The 25,448-nt window shown below is 37.0% G+C and overlaps 1 protein-coding gene across 6 annotated transcripts in view; it reads right to left on the reverse strand.

Annotated features, from left to right (window-relative positions):
* The window catches only part of LOC130871170 (contactin-4), a 1,056,779-nt gene that overhangs the window by 254,657 nt on the left and 776,674 nt on the right, over window positions 1-25,448 (reverse strand). For all 6 annotated transcript variants that reach the window (XM_057764481.1, XM_057764498.1, XM_057764473.1 and 3 more), the window contains one exon: window positions 18,887-18,982. In XM_057764481.1, coding sequence (XP_057620464.1) covers window positions 18,887-18,982 — 96 coding nt within the window. The remainder of the gene's footprint in view (window positions 1-18,886; window positions 18,983-25,448) is intronic.

Below are 25,448 nucleotides of genomic sequence, written 5' to 3' on the forward strand. Positions count from 1 at the left end.
ATGATACTTAAAGTTTATTAGTATGTATCCATGAATGAATATGTGTTCACACATGTGGGCTTGTTTGTGTATACTATGTGTGTTTGTGTGTGTACATGTGTGTTCATATCGAGGTCAATGTCGACATATAGTGTATCTGTCTGTGGTTGTCTTCTATACTTACTGAGGCAGGGTCTCTTAACTGAACTTAGAACTTGTCAGTTCAGCCCGATTAGCTGCATAGCCTTGGGAATTCCAAGTCCTGGAATTACAGAGGACCAACATCCTGTCTGGTGTTTTGCATGGTCTCTGTGGAACCAAAGTCTAGTATGCGGTAAGTGCTTAATGTATGCAGCCAGCACCCCAGCCCCTATGTTTGGATTTTAATTTATAATTTTGTTTTTATGTTTTTAATTTAAGATACGGTCAGAAATTTAACAATTTTGGTGGGAGGAGGATGATTGTTTTGAGTTACTTGTACCTCTGAAAATTCCTCCCCTCTCTCTATATATGTAAGTATGTATACTTTACAACCTAACCACAGCCTCCCCTCCCTCCTTTCCTCTCACTCCCTCCTCCCACCTCTCCCCCACTCCCTAGAATTGCTGGGGAATGCCGTATTTACTTAATATTTCTGGGATTTTTTCCATCTCTAAGATGGATTCTAAGTGTTTGCAAAGTATTTAAAATATTGCCTGACATGTCTACCGAGTGTTCCTAACATTCACATGTGGCATCATTGCTTCTTTTGCTGTTTTTGTCAAGTTCAGATGCCAGGATTAATCTAGTTTCATATGATAAGCCTCTGACTTGCCTTTGCTCTGACACAAATTATCTGGCAAAGGAATTACTCGAAAACATGAAAGATTTTTTTATATAAAAATGTATTTCCTACAACTCTGGGAAGAAGTAAATCCTCAACAACTTTCTGTTCCTTTTAAGATAATTGGTCTAGTCCCGTTTTCCCAGTTCAGTCGCAATAGATTGTTCACTTTATCCAGGCTTTCAAATGGTCATCGGATTTTTTTTGTAGCTTTTTTTTTCTTTTAGATTTACAGTCTTTTATATGAAATTGCTTGTTCTTTTTTGTTCTGATACTGTGAGTTGGTATGTCTCTTGTGTTCTGAATTTTATTTCCAAATTTTTCCTATCTTTTCAATCTGGACCATCTTATGTTTACTGTTTGTAAGTTTGATAAATTTGTTTTTTATCTTCTTTTGTTTCACGTCTTTTGGGGTTGTGATTTTGCAAAAACTTTATTAGGCAAATATTCATTACAGGTTTTGATTTCTTGAGACTCTATCCTGGGATCACGGCTACTTGTATACTCTTGACCAAAGACTGGTTTTCCTCTATTCAGGGAATGTCATCCTCTTGTATGGAGAGCAGCTTCAGGAAGGACCAAAGGGTTACAAATGAGGCTCCTAGGGATGAAGTGGCACCTGACCAGCAAGCCAGATTAGCTTCAGCTGAATCAACACTGACAATCACTGGGGTGGCACATGTCACAACCACATCGCTCTTTCATCCTTTTAGCAGTTCTGAACAATGAATTTTAGGAGGCTGAATCAACTCAGAATACACATCTCATACATTCTGCAAGAATGGATAAACCTGTTCTCATTTGTGTCGTGTTTGAAACATTTTGTTCTTTGACACCTTAGATAATAAAAAGTACAGTTGAAATTTACACAGGTTGGTTCTTTTGAGATTTGTTGTGCTGCTCTTCTATAAAATGCATCTATAACTAGTTGTTAATTACATTGTGGAAAAACTCATCCTTATCAAATATGATTTTAATTCTGTTCAGTTTTTATTTTAATATGGAACCAACTGCTGTAAGATTTACAGAGGCAGTAGAAAAGGAAGGGGCTAAACAGGGCTGGGGTTGTACTTGGTTGTAGCCTAGAATGAACAGCATCCTAGCTTCAATTCCCAGCATTACATAACAACAACAACAAAGAATCTAAATCCATATGCATTACATTAAAAAGGGCAATCTTATAGCAATATTAAATTCTTCATATCTTTTACTTTTTTTACTTGATCAACCAAATTAAATAACAAGTATGCTCTAGAAATGAATTTTTGTATATTTAAGTTAGTAGTTTTATCTTTGAGACCTTATGTTTAAAATAATGGAAAAAGAATGTCATCATGGGGATTAGAGTTTTGACATGAAATTACCTTTTCATAATTAGATGTTGTATACTTGAGGAAATACACTTGCAATTTTATAATTTTTTTTTTTTACTATTTGTTGTTAATAGAATAGGTGTTTTATACCTTCATCTTTTGGTTAGAACACACAAATACCCAACTCTGAGCTTGGTATGTTTAAATGGAAATTAAATGCTTAACTATCTTGTAATAAGGTATATAGTGGTCTGCCTTACTAATTTTCTGTATAGTTTTTCATATGTCTTGTTTTGTTCATCTTTATTTTTCTCTGGTTGGAATATGCCTATTCCTCTTTTTTTAATGGTTCTGGCACTTGTACCCAGGGTCTTGTGCATGCCAGTTGGGGATTCTAACACTGGACTACATCTGTAGTTCATTACTTAACTAATTTTACTGTTTTGTAAAGTTGAAAGACTTATCTGTTTATATTTTTTCATATTCCTGGATCTTTTATCTACTTATTAAAATAAATATTAATACTGTTTCACTCTTGCTAAAAAAAGAAACTACTGACTATTCTACTACCGAAAGCAGGGACAAACTGCAGTAGAATGTTAAATAGGTCAAGGCATTAAATAACAGGGTACCATATATATGTGCTGAGTGTATGCCTTTATCAATTACTTTGATTACATATAAATTGGAACATTATTCCCCCATTTCCATACTTATGAAGTTTCTGATCATTATACTTTCATATTGAATTCTGTATTAAAAACTTATCTAGTAAATCATGCTTATCACTAATTCAATTTTCTGTAATGTTCATTTGACTTTTTTACTGACTCTGCATTTCTGACTTTAATTCTTTCTAATCTTTGCCAGCTCTTTTAAGTCTCACTCTGTATTGCAGACAACCCTTTACATTAGCATGCTTGTTTCATAGAATCCCCATTGTTGTTTTTGTGTTTGGTTGAATATACCAGGGATAAATCTTTTGGTCGTCTTATGTTTGCTGGTAGCACCCTCTAACATGCAGTTCTTGGTTTTGTTTTGTATCTTTAGTCAATATCTCATATTTCCTTTTTTTTTAGTATAGAATACCTCCCAGAGTCACCATAAATTTTATCTCTTTATGAACACATTATAAGTTCTAACTAGGTCTTTGGTTTTCCAACCATCAATGCACATGCCCTTTTCTTTCTTCAAAGTGACTTCTCAGACTCCCCTTGTTAGATCCCAAGTTTGAAATAGTTCAATGGATATTTTCTGTTTTTGAATTACTATTGATTAGCTATTAGTGATTTGTAAGATTATGAGAAGCCATACTAGGATTTTCTATTGCTGTGAGGACCCACAAATGTAAGCACGTTCTGCCTTGACTGGAGGTCAGTGAGTTTGAGCTTATGTTTGCTCTTTCAAAGTTGTTGAACAGGTCTGTCTACACACCCTCACTCAGGGTGTTGTTACTTGGTGTTTTGGACATTAAGATGGCCCATAGAGGTGGATCTACTCCATCCTGACCACAGGTCAGAGAATTCAAGCACACACTTGTTCCTTCATTTAAAATAGGAGGTTTGATATAGGGAGTGGTTGCCTACAGGATACTTGGTCTAGGGTCTATTTGTTACATATTCCTGCCCAAAACATCAAATGCTTTATTCAGAAAATAATGGCTAATGTCTCAAGTATTGAAACAAATAACTGTTCTTATTGGCATGTTAAAGCAGTCTTTTACTTTCCCCCCTTTTTTATTGGTGTTTAAAAGTGTATAAAAAATAAATACAGTCAAATTCAGTATTCAGTATTCACTGAGTTGCCCTCCTGGAACTATCCTGTATCTCGATATTTCTTTCATAACTCTGTTCCTCCTATCTTATGTTTCTAATCCACATGCCTTTACCTTGAAACAAAGGAACACAGCGTGCCTGCACCATGGCAGAAATCACCACCAAGTGTGGCTTAAAATATACTGCTCCCTAACTTACTTTCAGAGCAAACCACAACATATATCCTTGAGTCCTTGAGTCCCATGTTAATATCCTATGGTAGCTTTTAAAAATGGTTTGCTATCTGTAATTGTGTGTGTGTGTGTGAGAGAGAGAGAGAGAGAAAGAGAGAGAGAGAGAGAGAGAGAGAGAGAGAGAGAGAGAGTTAGTTCAGGTGCCTGCAGTGACTATATACACTGAACTCCTTAGAACTTATGCTATAGGTGTGTGAGTTTCCTCATCTGGATGCTGGGAACCAAACATAGGTTTTCTGAAAGAGCAGCACATTTCCTCATGGGGCCATCCTTGCAGTCCTCAGGGTTAACCTCTTTGTGGCAGTCTATCTACTCAAGCCTTACACACTGTTTTTCATTTATTCTTTTCCCTTCTACTTCTTAAACTTCAGATTTAAACTTTATAAGTCTTACAGGAATCGCTGCCACTCTAGTATCCATTGTATCTTCCTATTTCATAACAGTTTCTGAACCCTGTTCCCTCCCTCTTCCCACTGACAACCAAGAACAAATATCTGAATATGAGTCTTTAATCAACATCATATATAATAAAGCATGAGGGGCCCTTCTATGTTGTTTAGTTTTGTAATGTGCCATGTTTTCTATGTGTCTGGTATCTGATGGGTTCTGCTAATGTCTCATATTTTAACTCAGTAAGGAACTCTAATCTCTTCATCTCTGAACTTCTAATTTATATGCTCTGTTACATCCCATTGGACCTGAAATAAGCCAAAGTTTTACATTTGAAAGAAATTTCAGGCCGGGCAGTGGTGGCGCACGCCTTTAATCCCAGCACTCGGGAGGCAGAGGCAGGCGGATCTCTGGGAGTTCAAGACCAGCCTGGTCTACAGAGCTAGTTCCAGGACAGGCTCCAAAAAACCACAGAGAAACCCTGTCTCGAAAAACCAAAAAAAAAAAAAAAAAAAAAAAAGAAAGAAATTTCAGCTACACACCTAGGAAATGACTTACAGGTTTCATAACTGCCTATATTTGCAATAAGTGGGAATCACAAAAAGAAAAAATATGATACTTAAATGACCTACATTTTAGCAATATCAAGTGGTTACAGCTGAAGTAGGGTGGTATTTCCTAGGATTTCCCTGGAGGGTGAGTTGGCATGAAGGAATGAAATAGCATGTGCATTCCAAATTGCTTCAGAAGGTACAGATTCTTTCAGATATTTTCTTTATTTAACACAGTATTTTATGTATACAGTTGTTTTGCCTGCCGGCATGTAGGTATGTATAATATGTGCATGTCTGGTGCCTACGTTGGGTATAAAACTAAAGTTATGCATGATAGTAAACCACCATGTGGGTACTGGGAATTGAACCCAGATCCTCTGCAAAAGCATCAAGTGCTATTAAGTGTGGAACCATCTCCTCAGTCTCTTACAGATATTGTTAAAATTCTTATCTGTAGCTGTACCAACCAAGCTAAGCCTGATTGCATATAAAACACTACATTATCAACTGTAACTACCTCCCCAGCTGTGCCTGCCATATGGATTTATGAATTCCTGTGGAGTATTATTATGACATATCCCCTTTTCCAGGGGTTCGTTTTGACAGTGAAGATTGTAATGATGTGTTAACCCGCGACTAACTAATGTGAGGAAAATAGGGTATGTTACAGTGAGAGAAGGGAGGAGTTTTCTTGGCTCAGTGTGAAGTGGCTACCTGTTGTTTTGTGAATAGTCAGTATCTATCTAAGATGTCATGATTATTCTCCAAATCAGGCTCTTAGTTAAACTCCTGAAATAGTTTATAAGGCCAGGAGGGTTGTCCCCTTTATAATCACTGCACTTTATTTGGAAGCTTTTATTCATTCTACGTATAGATAAATGGCAAGATCCCAAACCGAAACGGTTAACTCAAATCAGCTAAGTTTGCAGCCTACTGTGTTGGCATGTCCATAGTCTCTAACTCAGAAGGCCAAAGTAAAAAGACTGCTAATTGAAGGCCAGCCAAGGATACATATTGAGGCCTTGTCACACATTATGTTTGTCATTGATATGTAGCTAATTAATTAAATAATTTTTGGAAACAAGGATTCAGACACTATATAATATAATAAGGCTTTATACTACAATTAACATTTGCTGTCAATCTATTGTCTTATATATGAATATTAAAGTCACTTGCTCAAAAGGATAGTGTTTTAGTTTTAAGTTTGTCAACAATAATCATTTTCTTCCCAGACTCCTGAAAACTAACACAAGGAAGTTTTAAACATCCAAAAAAATAGTGATATTTATGTGTGAAAATGCCACATTGAAATCTATTTCTTTGTGTGCTAACCAAAATTTAATAATGAAGAAAATTGGCTAACTTCTTATTTGTGCCTCAGATTCACAACTTAAAGACTTTTGACTATGAAAAACACTTAATCTTTGAGCGCTTACACAGAGACTATTTCTAAACATCTATAACCCAGCTAACAATTGCTCATTGTCCTGTGCAACTCCCTGTGACATCGTGATACAATGGCCTGACAATACCAGTGTATTGCTGAAAACGTGACCAAAGAACTGCTCATTTCCTTGGTTCTTTTCTTTTCTTTTCTTTTCTTTTCTTTTCTTTTCTTTTCTTTTCTTTTCTTTTCTTTTCTTCCAGCAGAGAGTCCCAGGGTCTATTTGCAGCAAGCATTAAAACAAGAATGTTTCCCACAGATCCTGCAGTGAATGTGTGCTGGTTATTTAGAGATGCCCAGTCAGGTTCGTGCTGTTGAAAGATCAGTGTTGATAATTTGCTTTGTTCTTGCTGGCTCATCTCTGGTAACACTCTACTGGAAACAGAGTATGTTTTCACAGTTCCAGATTCTTCATGTCCCAACTAGCACCTGTGCTTCAAAACAGCGTCATCCCTCGTTCCTTTCTTGGGCGAGAAGCTCCACATAAGAAATCTTGGTGTGTAGTAGAATTTCACGAACAGATCAGTCTGTTGGTTCTTCAGTCAGCCCTATGGTTAAATTTTTATTTATAGATTACCATTTTTTTCTAGTGTTAATGTGTTTGGTCTTTTTCTAATTGATCAATGGGTTTCCAGTTCTACAAATAAAATTGGAACTAATATTTTTCTTCTTCTTTTTGGTGGGAGTTATGTCTAAAAAGAAAACAGAGGCATTCCTAACTTTACATTAAATATATATCCATAAACGTTTTAAACATGCCTATAATGAAAGTACAAAGTAATTGTCAAGGAAAGAAAGTGGGTAATTGAAGCAATCATTCATTATATAGAATCCCTGTTTTCTTTCCCATAAAAGACATGGAAATCAAACAAAGAAAGAGCAAAAAGTTAGAAAAAAAGTTTTCTGAAATTTATTTCTGCAACTTTTAAAGGAAATCGCCCTCTAAGACTGGTGAACAAAACTGTATTTATTTAATAGCTATTGATTAAGGTACACAAGTTTGTTTCTAAGTGTTATAGCCTGACACTTGCTATAACCACCCAGGGATCTTACACCTTTCTCTTATCAGAGAGAAACAGCATAAGGAGGGTCCAATGTATGAAGCTGTAATTCTTGGACATCTCTTAGAAATCAGGTTAAAAAGTCAACAAAGAAATGGGAGGCTCAGCTCTTTAAGATCTAGAATTAATTAGTCAATGGCAATTTGTTACATTGATAATTTTTTCTAGTATTGTGAAACAGCTGTTGATATCTAGGTACTCAAAAGTATCTTCATGAAACATTCAAGTTGTATCAGAAAGTGTTGCCAGAAAAATCCAAAAAGAAAGAGTGTTTGAGTAGCATCCCAGAACACAAGGTACCAGCTTTAGAGACTACTGACAGCAGGGTCATTCATCTCATTGGATTGTCCTCTCCTCTCCTCTCCTCTCCTCTCCTCTCCTCTCCTCTCCTCTCCTCTCCTCTCCTCTCCTCTCCTCCCCTCCCCTCCCATCTCCTCCCCTCTCCTCCCCTCCCCTCCCCTCCCCTCCTCTCCCCTCCCCTCCCCTCCTCTCCCCTCCTCTCCCCTCCCTTCCCCCTCTTTCCTTTCTTTTGTTCTTCTTTTCATTCTTCCAAAAGAAAGAAGTAAGGTGCTCTTCTAGACCTGTAAGAGCTCTGTTCCTCACCACTATTTTTTTTGTTGCTGTTGTTGACTCCCTCTTGAGTGACATAATCTCATACCCGAGAAGAGCAGAGCCTGCACATGAGGGACAGATACTCCTAGTGGTCTATTTTTCTGAATAGGAAACACTCTACCATGTCATTTGGGCCACATAACATATATAACAAGTAACTCCCCCCCCCAAGAAACATAGTTTTTATTTTCTTTTGTTCTATTCAATGACAAGTTGAAAACAGAGACTTAATGAGCACAGACGAGCATGCATTTGAAAACCGTTCAAATTTAACAGACCCTGATTAAATCTCTAACATTCTATGGCCTCTCGAATTGGTAAAGTAACAGAAGAAAGGTTGGAATTAGTGATCATATTTCAAATAAAGGAGCACAAATTCATATTGTTGATATAAACATATCAACAAGACTCTAGGAGCATCAAATGAGATTTCCTTATGTCTTTCTTATGACTGATGCTCATCTATCACTAAATGTTTATGCCAATGAATTGGACACCTTTCTCTTTAAAAGAATATGTAAGGTTCTCTTGCTAAGAACAAGAAATGAGGATAGGATACATATTTCTAAGGGATTATGCTGTAAACATCAGTTTTACCTAGGCTTGACTGATCTTCTATCTCCTTAAGGAATGGCACTGTAGTAGTACTGCAATACCATGCCTAGGGTTCTGAGTCAACATGAAGAACCCATTCTTTGTCCAAAGTGAAAGAGTCTTTTTGGGATCATTCATCTCCAACGACTCTACCTTAACTTACTGGCCAGCTGTAGTTTTAAGCTTTTTTCAGGAGTTAAGCCAGCTCTCAAGGAAATCACTTTTCAGGTGACATGAAACAGAGATTAAAAAGAGCTGCCTTCGAGGGTGGACAAGCAAAAAATGGTGATGATTTTAAGGTCATTGTTTAAACACTTGTAATGTTTTCAAAACTGACGATGTATAAGTACATTGCCCTTTACACACACACACAACAGGCACACACAGAGGCACACACTCATATGCACACTGAATGAGACAAAGTAGACTGTGGAGCCTTCCTATACTTTAGCCTATATACTCATTTGACTTTGATTCCATTATGACCAGAAAAAGAATGTAATTTAACACTGTTTGGCTTCCTTACAGCTTTCATAACATTAACTATTAGCATTATGATCATTTAAAAATCTTCTTACATTTTGCTTAATTTAAAATTTTATCAAAATAAATGGAAGAATATTCTTTAATTTATTTAAAAATAATTCATCATTATTGAAAATATTTTACATTATTTAAAATATCCCTGAAACTGATGATCTGTCAATGGCAAATCAAATTGCCTAGCATATGCAAAGAGTTAAGTGTAATTGCTGGTAAAACACACACACACACACTCAGATACAGACACATAATCTTGGCTCCTCTTAGGTCCACACAATGCCCAATGCCTTTTTTTGGATTTTTTGAGATAAGGTTTCTCTGTAGCTTTTGGTTCCTGTCCTGGAACTAGCTCTTGTAGACCAGGCTGGCCTCAAACTCACAGAGATCCGCCTGCCTCTGCCTCTGGAGTGCTGGGATTAAAGGCGTGCGCCACCACTGCCCGGCCCACACAATGCCTTTCTTTCCCCCAAGGAAATGAAAAAGAATTTAGACATAGTGAATACAAAATATAAACATAACAAAGTACACTGACCTTAACCCTCCTGACAACTATGTGGCAGAGTTTAACTCAACTGTTATTTTGAGTCTTAGAGAGCAACTTTCAAACATAAAAGAAATGGCTAAATCAGCATTTTAATAAAGCTACAACAGAGCAAACCACTTTGTAAATAATAGATGTGAATCCTAGATAAATCACTCAGGAGATTTAGCTGAAAAGTTTATGCCTGATTATAAGTTGCTTCATAAGGGTAAGTCAAGAATCATATGTGTTTTTAAAAAGTAGCTTATTGATTTTATGCTTAAGCAGATAAAAATGATAAAGTTAATAAAATTGTGTTTCTGAGTTTTAGTTATATGAATTAATACTATGTTTTTGTATCTCTCTATTTACTAATGTTTGAGTTTATAGGTCAAACGTGAATTCCATTCTGCTGGCTAAATACTATATGATGAACTGAGAACCATGCTTCAAAGCAAGTTATGGGGAAAAAAAATAGAGCCTACAAACTGACTGAAAAAAAGGAAACAGAATAAGGTGGAAATAGAAGGATTGCACTCTGGGAAATGTAGTCAGTTCAAATCACAGGGTATCAAATCCAAGATTCATTTAGGTTTATGTTAATGTATGATAATGAGTTGGTAAGTGAGGATCAGTAAGTTAATACCTTAGGTATCAATAATACTACAATCAAAAGACAGAGTATTATGGTTCAAATTCTAGAATGGAACTTAATTGAGATCTAGGGTAGGGAGATGGATCAGTAGCTGAGAGATCTTGTTGCCCAAGGATGATGACCTTTTTCAGAATTTCAGCCTCTACATAAAAAGCTTGGGCATGGTCGTGCATGTGCCTATAACCCAAGTGCTATTGGTGACAAAAACAGGAGGGTTATTTTTGTTTGCTTGCCATCAGCCTAGCTTCAATCAGTGAGAGACCCTGTCTCAAAGGAATAAGGCAAAAAGTGATGAGACAGGATACCCATGTTTTCCCATTACCTCCACACTTGCACATGTACACAAATGTCTCTCTCTCACACACACAAAATTAGATGCAAACAGTTGTATATCACTGGGTAAGACATGAAGACAAGAAGTAATCTGAAAATAGTAAAATTAAATGGGTTGATAATTGAAGCAAATAAAGCTGTACTTGATAATCAAAAGTTATAAAAAAATTGCCAAGTAATAGAATCAGGCATGAGGAAGGTAGCAGGAATGAAGTATAAAGTGGAGAGTCAGGCAGCTTGACTACAGTCTTTGTGGTTATTCTGGGTTCAGAAGATATTACATTTTAGCACAGTAAGATTACTTCTGGCTCAGAAACATGTCAGCCTAGCTTGAACTGAGCACATAACTGGATGAATCTAATCCTGGGGATGCTGTATTAGTGCTGAAAGCTGAGTAGGCATGAGAGGATAGTAACAGAAGCTAAAATGAGGAAATACAGCTCAGAGAAATTACATAATCAGCCTAAGACCACAGTAGGGCAATAGGAGAGAGCTAGGGCTACAACATGGGTGTCCTACTTTTCCGTCTTTATTCTGTCCTTCAGTGATTACAGAATAGTCCATTTGAAATAGCCAAAGTGTGGGATGGCATGCTGATTCTTTTAGAACTCTGAGTATAATTCATGTGAATATGTCCAGATCAAGGAGAACTGACGGAATTCCTGGAGAGGCTTATATTCGAAATGTTTTCCTGGCTCAGGTGTTACTTTTATAATATACAGACATCAGTTTTCCAGCCTGACTGTGTATTAGATCATGTATGGGACTTTAAAACGTACCCAGCATACCAGAGAGGATCTGTGTCTCCAAGAAATTTGGATTTAAATGACTTGGGCTAGAGCCCTATGATTCCTGGCATGGACAGAACTATGCTATTTCCATTTTTCCATTTGTAGAAATACAATGTGTCCTAGTCTACAGTAACCCTGGCATTGACCACTAAGTGCCCCTCACATAATTTCATAGTTTTAGCCTCAGGCTTACACCGGAATCACTTTACCCATTGACCCACCTCTCCAACTCTAAATACATTTTTCATTTGAAGAATATCAGCACTTATATTTGGATGACGTCGAATCAAAGGATTCCATCACAGCAAGGCTGGTTTTGTAGAGCGGGATCAAAGTGACATGATCTCAAATCTAGTGCTGCCTCAGAGTCAACTCTAATTTTGTACAAGTACAATACTGGGGCAATTCAACCCCCGTTTAGAGCCATACTAAATTTTCTAGGTCATTCTAAAGCCAGCTGTCTATGCTTGGCCAGACAGGTAAAGTATGTGTAGGAACCAGAGAAGCAGCTCTGGGTTGCTCACACTTCAGTGTGCATATGAACAGTGGGAAACCTCATTAAGCGCAAGATCTGGTGCAAGTGGCCCTGCGTGGGATTTGAGACTTTGCCCTTATTATAAATTCCCAGGTGAGATCACTGTTGCTTTTGAGTAGCAAGGACCTTGGTCTCATAAGAAAAAAAAAGCCCCAAATCTCCCTCAACAAATAGATGATGGATTTCAATGATGAATAATCTGGGGACTTAATTACATCAAAAGAAACATCACAAAATACCTTATTTTAATCCTATTTAATGAAAGCCTGGCTAAAGGTCATGAATTTCTGGTGCCAAATGACACAGGGGGTGGCAAAATTAAAGGGAACATTCCAGAATTCGGTGATGTCTGTTTCTAATACAAAAGAGCACCTAAGAACAACCAGAATCCATCAGACTCATCTTTTCTTTTCTGTCTCTATGCCCCCATTTAGTTGTAAAAAATCCATGTAATGACTTACATATAAATTCATATATTTATATAAAGTTAGAAACACATATATGTATATATTGAGATGATGATACTACCACACTGACAGAACAGTAAAATCATATGCTTCTCAAGACATATTTTCTGCAGCTCATTTCTGTGCTACTCTGACAATGCACACTTTTTGAAAAAGGGTGAGCAGCATCCCTTAGAGTGGCTTTCATGGCATTACTGAGCACCCCACTGGTACAGTAAGAGGCTGAGTCATTTCCTCCACCCTGCGTGATATGTTACAGTTGAAACTAGGATACCATATGCTAAGTCTAAAATGCTCAGTAGGTCCAGTAGCTTTTGGTGATTCTGCCAACTTTTAGGTAGTATCTAGGCTGCAAAAAAGCATGAGAAAATTCTAACTACAGTCTGCATTGGAGATTTCTGAATAGAGGGGAGATTTCATCCGCTAATCATTAACTGTACTGGACAAAATAGATAGATGTCTTAGATGTCTGACATGCTCTCTTACAACCTTTAAGATCCTCGTTCTTGTTTTCTTGAAAATTTCCAGCCTGCGTCTGTCTTGCTCACAGTGTTTCTGTGTGCATGGCTTTAATAGAGCCTATAATGAGAATATTTATTTTCTTGTCTTTCACCATCATGACTGTCAAGAATGTCAGAGCAGCTCAAGGAAGTAGATTTCAGAGATGCTGACTGCTGCCAATGGAGACAGGCACATTTCAGAAGTCTATGGCAATTTTTAATAACATTCTCTGTGGGAAGAGGGAAAGAGTTAGGCACCTCATCATCAGCCTCCTCCCTTCATCATACTGTGTCTTTCTTAGTGCTATCATTACACCAGGGAAGAGAGTTACTTTGAAAATATACCTCCAAGATGAATTGTCAGAGTCAATGTCATGTGACAGAAGCTTAATACTGTGAAGATGCTCATGAAAGAAATTTGAAAAACTCCCATCTTTATTTTAATCAGATTTTGTATTCAGAAGTGCAAATTTGAACAAATTTCACCCGAATCAAAACACAGTTCTATGGTTAACTGGTTTCCTTTATGAAGGACAGACCTTCAATAATGCAAATACACTTAATAAAGACACTCATTAGCATTTATTGAGCTGCAGTGATGGAATAATGCGACTAAGAGGAACCTGAGAGATTTGCTGTAAGTTCTTCCCTTATAAGACAGGAAGAGTGAGGTCTAGAAACATCAAAATATTTGCACAATTTAAAAGGATGATTTGAATCAGAACCAAGAATAGTCCTCGTATCTGTGAGTTTAGTGCTTCTGTTCCAAAAGCACACACCTCAGAAACCCTAGGAATCACACATCCCTGACAGACTTCACTGCTTGTTTTCCTTCCCTGCTGCTTTATAAGCAGGGTGATTGTGCTCTGATTGCAAGCTTTCTAGGTATCTCACTAATTGTTTTGTTTTCCTCTTGGAAACATTAAGTGTGACATGAGATTAAAAAGGAAGTTACAGAGGTAAGGACGTGGCTCAATCGGTAAACTGGCCATCAAACAAGCTTAAGAATCTCAGTGTGAGCTCCAGAAGCAATCTAAGAAAATGCTGCGATGGTGTGTACTGTCATCTCACTGCTCAGGAGGCAAAGACAGGTGGATGTCTGAGGCTCATTGGCCAGTGAACCCAGCTTGCATGAAAATCTTCAGACCTAAGAGAAACTCTACCAAAACAAACAAACAAAAAATAATCCAACACTGTAAGGTGGGGAGCTCCTGAGGAATGCCATCCAAGGTTGACCTTTGACCTTATAGACACCACACATACACACTGCCTATCACACACAAAGGAAATTACAATCTTGAATACAAGACAGTAGTTTCAAACAGGAAGTTTAAAAGTTTGCTCTTTCAATCATGAATTCCAAACAGAAAATTTATGTGATTTTGTGATGTGGGGTTCCCCTCTATATGCGGTGAATACCATTGGTAAATAAAGATACTGCCTTGGCCTGTTCATAGGACAGAGTAGAGCTAGGTGGGGAAAATTAAACTGAATGCTGTGAGAAAGTAGGTGAAGTCAAGGAGAAGCCATGGAGCTGCCACTGGAGACAGATATGTGAAAACCTTGCTGGTAGACCACAAACATTATGGTAAAATATAAAATAATGAAAATGGGTTAAATTAAGATGTAAAAGATAGCCAATAAGAAGTTAGAACTAATAGACCAAACAGTGATTTAATTAATATAGTTTCTATGTGGCTATTTTGGGAGTCTAGGCATCCGGGAAATGCACAAGTGGCCTCCTACAACAAATTGGCACTCCAATGTGTGCTAGCTAAATCCACATAAAAGCTGAGAGGGCTTGGAAAGGAATTCTAGACACTAAAAAACAAAGTTTAGCTGCATTTTTTTTTCTGCTGGCAGCGTTCTTTGCAACTCCCTTAAGAGAGGTTTTCCTGATTCAGTGGTAACAGAAAAAAAAGCTGAGCCGTTTTGATATAGCGGCTTTCTGGGCCATGCTGCCAGCTCTAACTCTAGCATTTTCAGGAGGTTGAGCATTTAAATGGGGTTTGTGAGCAGGGTGCTGCAACTTGCTTTATGGCAACATAGACCCACGATGTGTCTGAAAATGGGGCTGTGAGCATGATGCACACTAAACAGACTTCTGTCCCACCATGTTGGGATGGGAGGAGTCAAAAGGCAAGGCAGCCTTAGAAGCACTTAGCATGTTAAGAAACAGTCCTGGTCAGAAAATAATTACAGATACACAATAAGGACAGATTCAGACATAAAATACCTCTAAATGAGACACAATGTGTTTAAAAATGTACATAGGCTTGAGAGAGAGAAGAAAAGAGTATAGAGAGTCATAAAAAGAAGTAAATGGTTTAGAAAAAAATAAAACAATATTTAAAGAGACAGAGTACAGTCATAGATTAAAGGAGTAAAGATAATGAAATAAATATTTAAAAGTAATAAAGTAAAAAATAAGCCACATAAATGAAAATACAGAGAGTCTGGACTGTGAATATTATTGTGTTTTTGAATTTTTTGACTGCAAAGAGACATTTGATTCTGGGGGCTACTAAGCTAAACCAACACATGTTTTAAAGGTTTCTTGACTTCAAAATTTGAGTCTATGGGTATACTACTTTGGAAAACAGGTTCTACTTTTGTTTCTACAGAAGGTGAGAACCTGTGGAATCTTCCAGACTAATGTGGTTTGATGGACCAAAATCCCCCCGAAAAGTTGTTGTGAATACCCCCAAAATACCCAACAAAAAGCAGGAAGCAGTTTGGAAAGAACTATGTACAAATTCCCAAATATTGTTTGTAAATGTTTGCTTACATTTAAAGGGCGATATGCTATAGAGATTTGTATTGATATGGAATTTGCTAGATTGATACAAATTTTAGGTCAGTCTTGTTGTATGTATATTTCTGCTCTTCATTAGGTATTGTTTGTGCAACTCATTTAAAAATGTAATGTATAATGAAGTAATACAGGTTAATAGGTAGTCATCTTGTAGTCATGTTAGGCTTTCTAGATGTATAGAGATGTATTTCAGACGGATAGGGATTCTTTAAATCTTTCAGAGACCTTCAGAATATAGCATTTAAAATGTTTTAAGAGCTTAGGACTTTTCATGACAATGAGACACATCTGCTCCTGGTAGCACAAGCTACTTCAAGAGGAAGATAGGATTCTAAGAGGCTCCCTATGGAGTTGGTTAGCCATCTGGGCAAGAAACAGCTCTTTCTTGGACTGCTTGATAAACTGGACATGCAGGACCCACAGGGAAATGACTGCTGAACTTGAGATGGTCCTTCAGGTTCCTGCTATATGAAAGAGATTGCCAGACATTCTGCAGGACACAGAAGAAAGTGACTAACAAACTTCCAATATAGGTGGAGCTGTCTTTGAAATTTCCTGTTTCATGGAAAAGTCTGGAGGATACTATGGGCCTGTAGGCTGAAGATGGATGCTCCAACATTACAGAAAAGCTTTGGGTGATGGTCCAGGCAGGAAGATGTCTCTGTCAATTCTACAATTTTGGAAGTTGCTTAAAATGCACTTCCTGTTTACTTAGGTAATATTGTATCCTTCTTTAGTCTTTGATGGAGTTAAAGAATATATAGTTATAGTTTTCCTTAATTATGATAAAAGATAAAATAGATATAAATATTGTAACTATAATTCTTGCTTGATAACTTTTGCTATATGTAATTTTACTATGTTAAATTTAAAACTTTCCTTTTTATTTAAACAGAAAAGGAGAGGTGATGTGGGATTCCCCTCTATATGCTGTGAATACCATTGGTGAATAAAGAAACTGCCTTGGCCTGCTGATAGGGCAGGGTAGAGCTAGGTAGGGAAAACTTAACTGAATGCTGTGAGAAAGGAGTTAGAGTCAAGGAGAAGCCATGGAGCTGCCGCCGGAGATAGACTCACCAAAACCTTGTTGGTAGCTCATGAGCCTCATTGTAAAATATAAAATAATGGAAAGGTTTAAATTAAGATGTAAAAGCAAGCCAATAAGAAGTTAGGGCTAATAGGACACGCACTGAATTAATTAATAGTTTGTGTGTGTTTATTTTGGGAGTCTGGGTGGCCAGGAAATGAACAAGCAGCTTTCTACTACAATTGTGGTAGTAGATGCTAATCTAAATCCGAACACCTTACTAAGTAGAGTGCTGTGGGATAGTCTTTTGTACACTGAGAAGATGTATTGCTCTCAGTATTACAATAGCTATGAAGGAAGAGGTTAGGTGGGACTTGAATATGGAAAAAGAGTACAGGGATAAAGAAGGGCAGAGTCACCAGGAGATGCAGTGAGAAGCAAGATGAACTTGCATTGCTGAAAAAAGGTACTGCCATGTGATAGAAAGTAGATAAAAATATAGGTTAACTAAAAGCTAGTTAATAACCAGTCTAAGCTATCAGTCAATCATTTATAATTAATAGTAAGTCTTCATGTCACTTATTAGATCAGTGGTTCTGGCAAAAATCTCAGCCTACAAGAGAGATTATTAATCTTGGAGAGAAATTATTTATTTACTTTAGTTTTACATGTATGACTCTTTCGTCTACACATGTGTATGTGCACACATAAATATCTGGTTCCTGAGGAAGTCAAAAGAAGGTTCAGATAATACAGAACTGGAGTTACAGAGGACTATAAGCCACTATGTAGGTGCTAGAGCATCTGAACTGCTTAACCAACTCTACAACCTCCAAGTTTATCAAGTTCATGACTGGAAATATTTGTTAAGGGGCTGGATAGAAAGCTTAGCATTTGAGAGCACTGACTGCTCTTGTAGGTTGTCCAGGTTTGATTCCCAGCACAAACACAAAACAATTTGTAACTCCAATTTGGGGACCTGATGCCCTCTTTTGTTCTCAGGCATTGTGTACATTCATGGTGTGCATGGATATGTTCAAGCAAAATAATCACACACCTGGAGCTAATACAAAAAATACTTTGTAAACTTATAATATATATCTCTTAACCCTGAATGTGCAGCAACTATTGCTTGGTGTTTCTTAGTATTCTCCTTTATAAACACAGCCATGGTTGTGACATGAGGTTATTGCTTGACAGACTTGATTTTTCAGTGTCTTTTGCCCTTTGGTGTGATTAAACAAAATAGTATGTGAACTGTTTCTTCATAGTACTATTAGCTATTACAACAAATTATTAAACCTTATTTAGGAGTAGCAGGTCAGAACACTGGAAATGAGGAAATTAGTTATTCAGGCCCTGGAGGTAGCATAGGCTTGGGGTTCTGAGCCTTTTATCTGTGGAGTCTGACACTAACTCTAGGCAGTGGCATCAGGATGGAATTGAATCATTTCATAGCCTGCTGGTATCCAGTGTGCTGGAGAATAGGTTGTTGGTTTTGAAAATAAAAACATACATACTTTGTGGCAGAAACATAATGGGGATGGTTTATAGATCCTTTCCCAGACCCAGAAGGGATAAATAACTAAATGCCATGTTTTCATTTTAACCCTGTAGAGATGTAATAGATATTGATATTTTAGCTACGTTGTCTGACCATGCAAGAGGATTCTGACTTTGACTGGCTTAGATGTGTATTCCATTGTACCAGGCACATGGTGGGACAGGACATTTGTACAATCTGATATTTTCCTATTCTAATTATGGGAGGCATTCACAACATCCCTTACGATACACAGAAGGATTATGGGAATATCTGTAAATGACACTGTTCCCTCAGCTGGTGTCAAGAGGGAAAGCATTCTGCAAGAAAAATATCAGCCAGCGAAGTGTGCACACATGGACATATTTGTAAGTACCTCCAGAATGGGGTGGCGGGCCACACAGGAGTACCATTCCCTGACCCCGACGGACTGACACTGTGCTTCTTGTCCTTGTCTTAAAGTTTTCAAGATCTGTTGGGAGAAATGAAGGAAAACACATTTAAGCTTTACAACCTTAAAATACCAAGGGAGACTATTGCTATTTCCATAAGGTAGTTGAGCTGAAAAGTATCCTGGATTGCATCTATACCAGGGAAATTCTGCTTAGCTGATACTGATGATCTTTTAGCAATATTGTTCCTGTTCCTCACTCCTAGATTCCATTGCTAGATTGTCCAATAAAACAGGTACTGTCCATGTGTGCCTATTCAGACTCAGAATATCTATAATTAAATGTGTGATTTAGTTCCTCTGATAACACTAGTCATTTTTTGAGTACTCAGTAATTACAAACCATACTGAAAAGCACACATAAAGAACACTTTTATCATTCTAGAAAATTCTACTAGACATTAACAACTTAGGTGAAGAAACTGGTTTGTTTGACCTCCTGCAGTTAAGTGTCATTGTTATGATAAAAACTCTTATTTCTGATGCAAAACTATTTTCACAAACTTATTTTATGCAACTACACTTTCTCTGTATATTTATGTGTTGATATATATTATATATACACATATACACATACATATATACATATATATGCAATCTGAGTTTTAGAGATATAGATTATAGATACAGTACAAACTTGTCCTGAAATCACAATCTCAAACACACTATTTTTAAACAACATACTTCCAAGTACTGGGATTACCAGATTCTATTCTTATATGCACATATTATATGTATATGCAATATGTATATATAAGTACAATATAAAGAGACATATTCACAAACAGATTATTTTAAATTTATATCTGTTTTTAAATATTGATAAGGGGCTAATTATCATTCTTTTGGGTAAAAACTTGTATTTCTACAAGTAGAAGAGAGAAGGCATTTATAGCCCAAGGGATACAACTGGAAGAAACAAATAACCAGCTACAAGTAAATAATGAGTGGTATAAAAGACACATAATAAAGTGGCAGATGTCATTCAACAGAGTATTTTAGCTTCCGACATACCCAGTACAAATCCTCCTGATAATGAGTACAGAAACATTTATTTCTTCAATTTTTTCCTTTACTGTTTGAACCATTTGATCTAAAAAGCCATTTTGGATTTCAGATTTTTTGTTTTGTTTCGTTTTTTGACTCAACTATGTCATATGGGGTTATAAGTCACGAGGTGGTACCCACTGGGGTAGAATAACACTGACTTCTTCCTTGGCCATTTTAATGGTTGCTTTGCAATGATAAAATTGTCTTATGAAAGATGAACCGCAATTACAAAACAATTATATGTGCTCAATATCATTACTGCCTATACTTACTATGAAACTTGTGAATGAGAGGGCCACATGAGCCTGGGCAACCTTTGCCCAATTGCCAATTAACATGTTTCACATGCAGATTATTTTCAGGGAAAGTGTAGGATACATAAAAAGCATATGAACCATTTATTCTCACAGCTTTTTCTAGATCTGGGAAAAAATAATCTCACATCAATAAAACCCAAAGAAGGGAAACACACATACAATACCACCACCAACAACAACAAAACCAAAAATCACAGAAACTAACAATCACTGGTCATTAATATCTCCTCTTATCAATGACCTCAATTTGCTTTTAAAAAGACACAGGCTAACAGCATGGATACAAAAAAGGATTCTTCCTTCTGCTACATACAAAAAAACACACCTCCACTTCAAAGACAGATATTACCTCAGAGTAAAGAACTGGGAAAAGATTTTCCAATCAAATGGACCAAAAAAAAAAAAAAAAAAAAAGCTTGTGTAGCTATTTTAATATCTAACAAAATAGACTTTAAACTAAAATTAATCAAAAGAGATGAATAAGGACATTTCTTATTCACCACAGGAAAAAAATCTTTCAAGATGAAGTCTCAATTCTTAAAATCTATGCACCAAATACAAATGCACCCACATTTGTAAACAAACATCACTAAAGCTTAAATTGTACATCAAACCCCATACACTACTAGTGGGAGACTTCAACACTCTGCTCTCACCATTGGACAGGGCTGCCAAACAGAAATTTAACAGAGAAATAAAGGTACTAACAAATGTTATGACTCAAATAGGTTTAATAGACATCTGTAGAACATTCCACCCAAACATAAAACAATATACTGTCTTCTCAGCACCTCATGGAAAATTGGCCACATACTTGGTAACAACAGCAACAAAAAACACCTCAAAAGATACCAGAAAAAAAAATTGGAATAAGCCCCTGTATCTTATTGGATCACCATGGCTTAACGTTAGAATTAAACAACAACACTAATTGCAGAAAGCCTACAAACTCATGAAAATAGAACAATGCTCAACTGAATCGTCCCTGGGTCAAGTAAAAAATAAAGAAGCATAACAGCAAACCTGAAAGCTCTAGAACAAAAAGAAACAAGCTCACACAGGAGGAGTAGATGCCAGAAAATAATCAAAATGAAGGCTGAAATCAATAAAATAGAAACAAAGAAAACAATACAAAGAGTCTATGAGTCAAAGAGTTGGTTCTTTGAGAAAATCAACAAGTTAAACAACCTTTATCTAGACTAACCAATAGGCAAAGAGAGAGGATATCCAAACTAACAAAATCAGAAATGAAAAGGGGAACATAACAACAGACATGGAGGAAATCCAGAGAATCATCAGGTCATATTTTAAAACCTGAACTCCACAAAATTGGAAAACATAAAGGAAATGGACAATTTTTTGGAAAAACACCACTTACCAAAATTAAACCAAGAACAGACAATTTAAATAGACCTATAACTCCTAAGGAAATGGAAGCAGTCATCAAAAGTCTCACAAACAAAAAAAGTCCAGGATCAGTTGGGTTTGAACAGAATTCTGCCAGAATTTCAAAGAAGAGCTAATACTAATATTCCTCAAATTGTTCTACATAATAGAAAAAGAATGAACATTGCCAAACTCTTTTTACAAGGCTACCCTGGTACCCAAGTCATACAAAGATACAACTAAGAAAGAGAGTAACAGATCAATTTCCCTCATGAATATTAATATAAAAATACTCAGTAAAATATTGACAAACTGAATCCAAGACCACATCAGAAAAATCATTCACCATGATCATGTAGGCTTCATCCAAGAGATGCAGGTATGATTCAACATTTGAAAATCTGTCAATGTAAACAATCATATAAACAACCTGAAAAAAATATGATAATCTCATTAAAGGGTGAAAAAAGCTTTGACAATATCCAACACCCCTTCATGATAAAAGTCTTGGAGAGATCAGAGATACAAGGAACATACCTAAACATAATAAAGGCAAAACACAAAAAGTCAACAGCCAACATCAAACTAAATGGAAAGAAACTCAAAGAGATTACTCTAAAATCAGGAACAAGACAAGGCTGTCCACTCTCTCCATATCTATTCTATATAGTGCTTGAAGTTCTATCCAGAGCAATAAGACAACAAAAAAAGATCAAGGGGATATAAATTGGAAAGGAGAAGTAAAACTTTCACTACTTGCAGATGATATGATAGTATACATAGTGATTTGAATTTTTTTTTTTACCAGGGAACTCCTATATCTGATAAACACCTTCTGTAAGGTGGCAGGACACAGGATTAACTCAAGAAAATAGTAGGTCTCCTATACACAAATTACAAACAGACTGAGAAAGAAATCAGAGAAATATCACCCTTTAAAATAGCCACAAATAACTCAAAATATATATAACTCTAACCAAACAAGTGAAATACATGTATGACAAGAACTTTAAGTCTTTGAAGAAAGAAATTAAAAAAGATATCAGAAAATGGAACGATCTTCCATGCACTTTGGTAGGTAGAATTCACATAGTAAAATTGGCAATCTACCAAAAACAATCTACAGATTCAATGCAATCCTCATCAAAATCTCAACACAATTCTACACAGGTCTTGAAAGAATACTCAACTTTATATGGAAAAACAAAAAACACAGGAAAGCCAAAACAAAAACAATCCTGTACTATAAAGAAAATTCCCGAGGCATCACCATCCCTGACTTGAACTCTACTATAGAGCTGTAGCAGTGGAAACAGCTTGGTATTCGCACAAAAACAGACAGATGCACCAATGGAATCGAATCAAAGACCCTGATATTAATCCACACACATACACATATCTGAATTTGGACAAAGAAGCTAAAATTATACAATGAAAAAAAAAGCATCTTCAACAAATGATGCTGACATAACTGAGTGTTGACATGTAGAAGAACGCAAATAGATCCATATCTATCACTATGCACAAAACTCAAGTCCAAGTGGATCAAAGACCTCAACATAAATCCAGCCACATTGAACCTCATAGAAAAGAAAGCAGAGAGTAGCTTTGATTGCATTGACACAACAGACCACTTCCTGAATATAACACCAACAATACAGACTCTGAAATTGACAATTAACAAATGGAACCTCATGAAACTGAGGAGCTTCTATAAGGCAGAGGACACAGTCAAAAGACAAAATGGCAGCCCACAGAGTGGGAAAAGGTCTTCAACAACCCCATATCTGTTAGGGCCTGATCTCCAAAATATATAAAGAACTCAGATAACTAGACATAAAAATATTAAATAATCCAATTAAAATATTTGGTACAGATCTAAACAGAGAATTCCCAACAGAGGAATCTCAATTGGCTGAAAGGCACTTAAAGAACCATTCAACATCCTTAGGCATCAGGGAAATACAAATCAAAACCACTCTGAGGTACCATCTTACAACTGTCAGAATTAGCTAAGATCAAAAACACTAATGACAGCTTATGCTTGATAGGATGTAGAGTAAAGAGAACACTCTTTCATTGCTAGAGGATGTGAGTGCAAACTTGTCCAGCCACTTTGGAAATCAGTATGGCAGTTTCTCAGTAAATTGGGAATCAAACCACCTCAAGACTCAGAAATACCACTCTGGTCATATACCCAAAGGATGCACACTCATACTACGAGAACATTTGCTCAACTATGTTCATAGCAGCACTATTCATAATAGCCAGAACCTGGAAAAAATCTAGATATCCCTCAGCTGAAGAATGATAAAGAAAATGTGGTACATTTACACAATGAAGTACTACTCATCTGTAAAAAAAAATGGCATTTTGAAATTTGCAGGAAAATGGATGGAACTAGAAAAAAACCATCCTGAGTGAGGTAACGCAGACCTAGAAAGGTAAACATGGTATATACTCACTCATAAATGGATATTAGACATAAAGCAAAGGATAACAAGCCTACAGTCCACAAACCCAGAGAAGCCAGGAAACAAGGAGGACCCTAAAAGGATACCCCTGTAAAGGAGAAATAGACAATATCTCCTGAGTAAATTGGGAGTGTGGGGGCAAGGGTGGAGGGTGGAAGGTGAGTAGAAAAAAGAAAAGGGGAGGGGGAAGAAGAACATGAAGGATTAGGAAGGTTGAGTTGGGGGAAGTACAGAGAAAAAGAATAAGGAATGAGATATCTTGATAGAGGAGTCATTATAAGGTTAGTGAGAAACCTGGCAATAGAGAAATTCCCAAGAATCCACAAGGGTGACTCCAGCTAAAAATCTAAGCAATAGTTGAGAGAGTGCCTTAACTGCCCTTACCCTGTAAGCAGATTGATGACTACATTATGTGATCATCATAAAACCTTCATCCAGTAACTGATGGAAGCAGATGCAGAGATTCACAGTTAAGCACTGGCCTGAGCTCCTGGAGTCCACTTGTAGAGAGCGAGGAGTGATATTAGGAGCAAAGTGGTCAAGACCATGATGGGAAAACAGAAATAGCTGACCCGAGCTATTGGGAGCTCACTGACTCTGGACTGGGAAACTAATATAGGACTGAGCTAGGCCCTATCAATGTGGATGACAGTTATGTGGTTTGGGGCAGCTTGTGGGGCCACTAATTGTAAAGCTAGATTTATCTCTAGTGTATGAACTGGCTTTTTGGAATCCATTCCCTTCGGAGAGATTGATACCTTGCTCAGCCTAGATACAAGAAGGAGGGCCTTGGTCCTGCTTCAGGTGATGTGACAGACTTGATTTCCCATGAGAGGCCTTACCCTCTCTGATGAATGGATGAGAAGTGGAGTTAAGGAGAAGTAGGGGAGCAGGAGAAGGGGAGGGAGAGGGAACTGGGATCCATATGCAAAATAAGAAAGATTGTTTTAAAAAATAAAGCAATAAAAGTACATACTTAAAAAGTCTTACTATTTTTAGATAATTTCCACTTAGTACCACCAGGAGGCAAACACTATGAGAATGATGTTTCTGCCCTATACTGAGTCAAGAGCGCCATCAATTTCTCCACTGCAGAACTCAATCATATCAATCTAAAGACTATCAGCGTGGGCCGGGCGGTGGTGGCGCACGCCTTTAATTCCAGCACTCGGGAGGCAGAGGCAGGCGGATCTCTGTGAGTATGAGACCAGCCTGGTCTACAAGAGCTAGTTCCAGGACAGGCTCCAAAACCACCGAGAA

This window comes from Chionomys nivalis, chromosome 1 (assembly GCF_950005125.1).
Source record: "Chionomys nivalis chromosome 1, mChiNiv1.1, whole genome shotgun sequence".
Lineage (NCBI taxonomy): Eukaryota > Metazoa > Chordata > Mammalia > Rodentia > Cricetidae > Chionomys > Chionomys nivalis.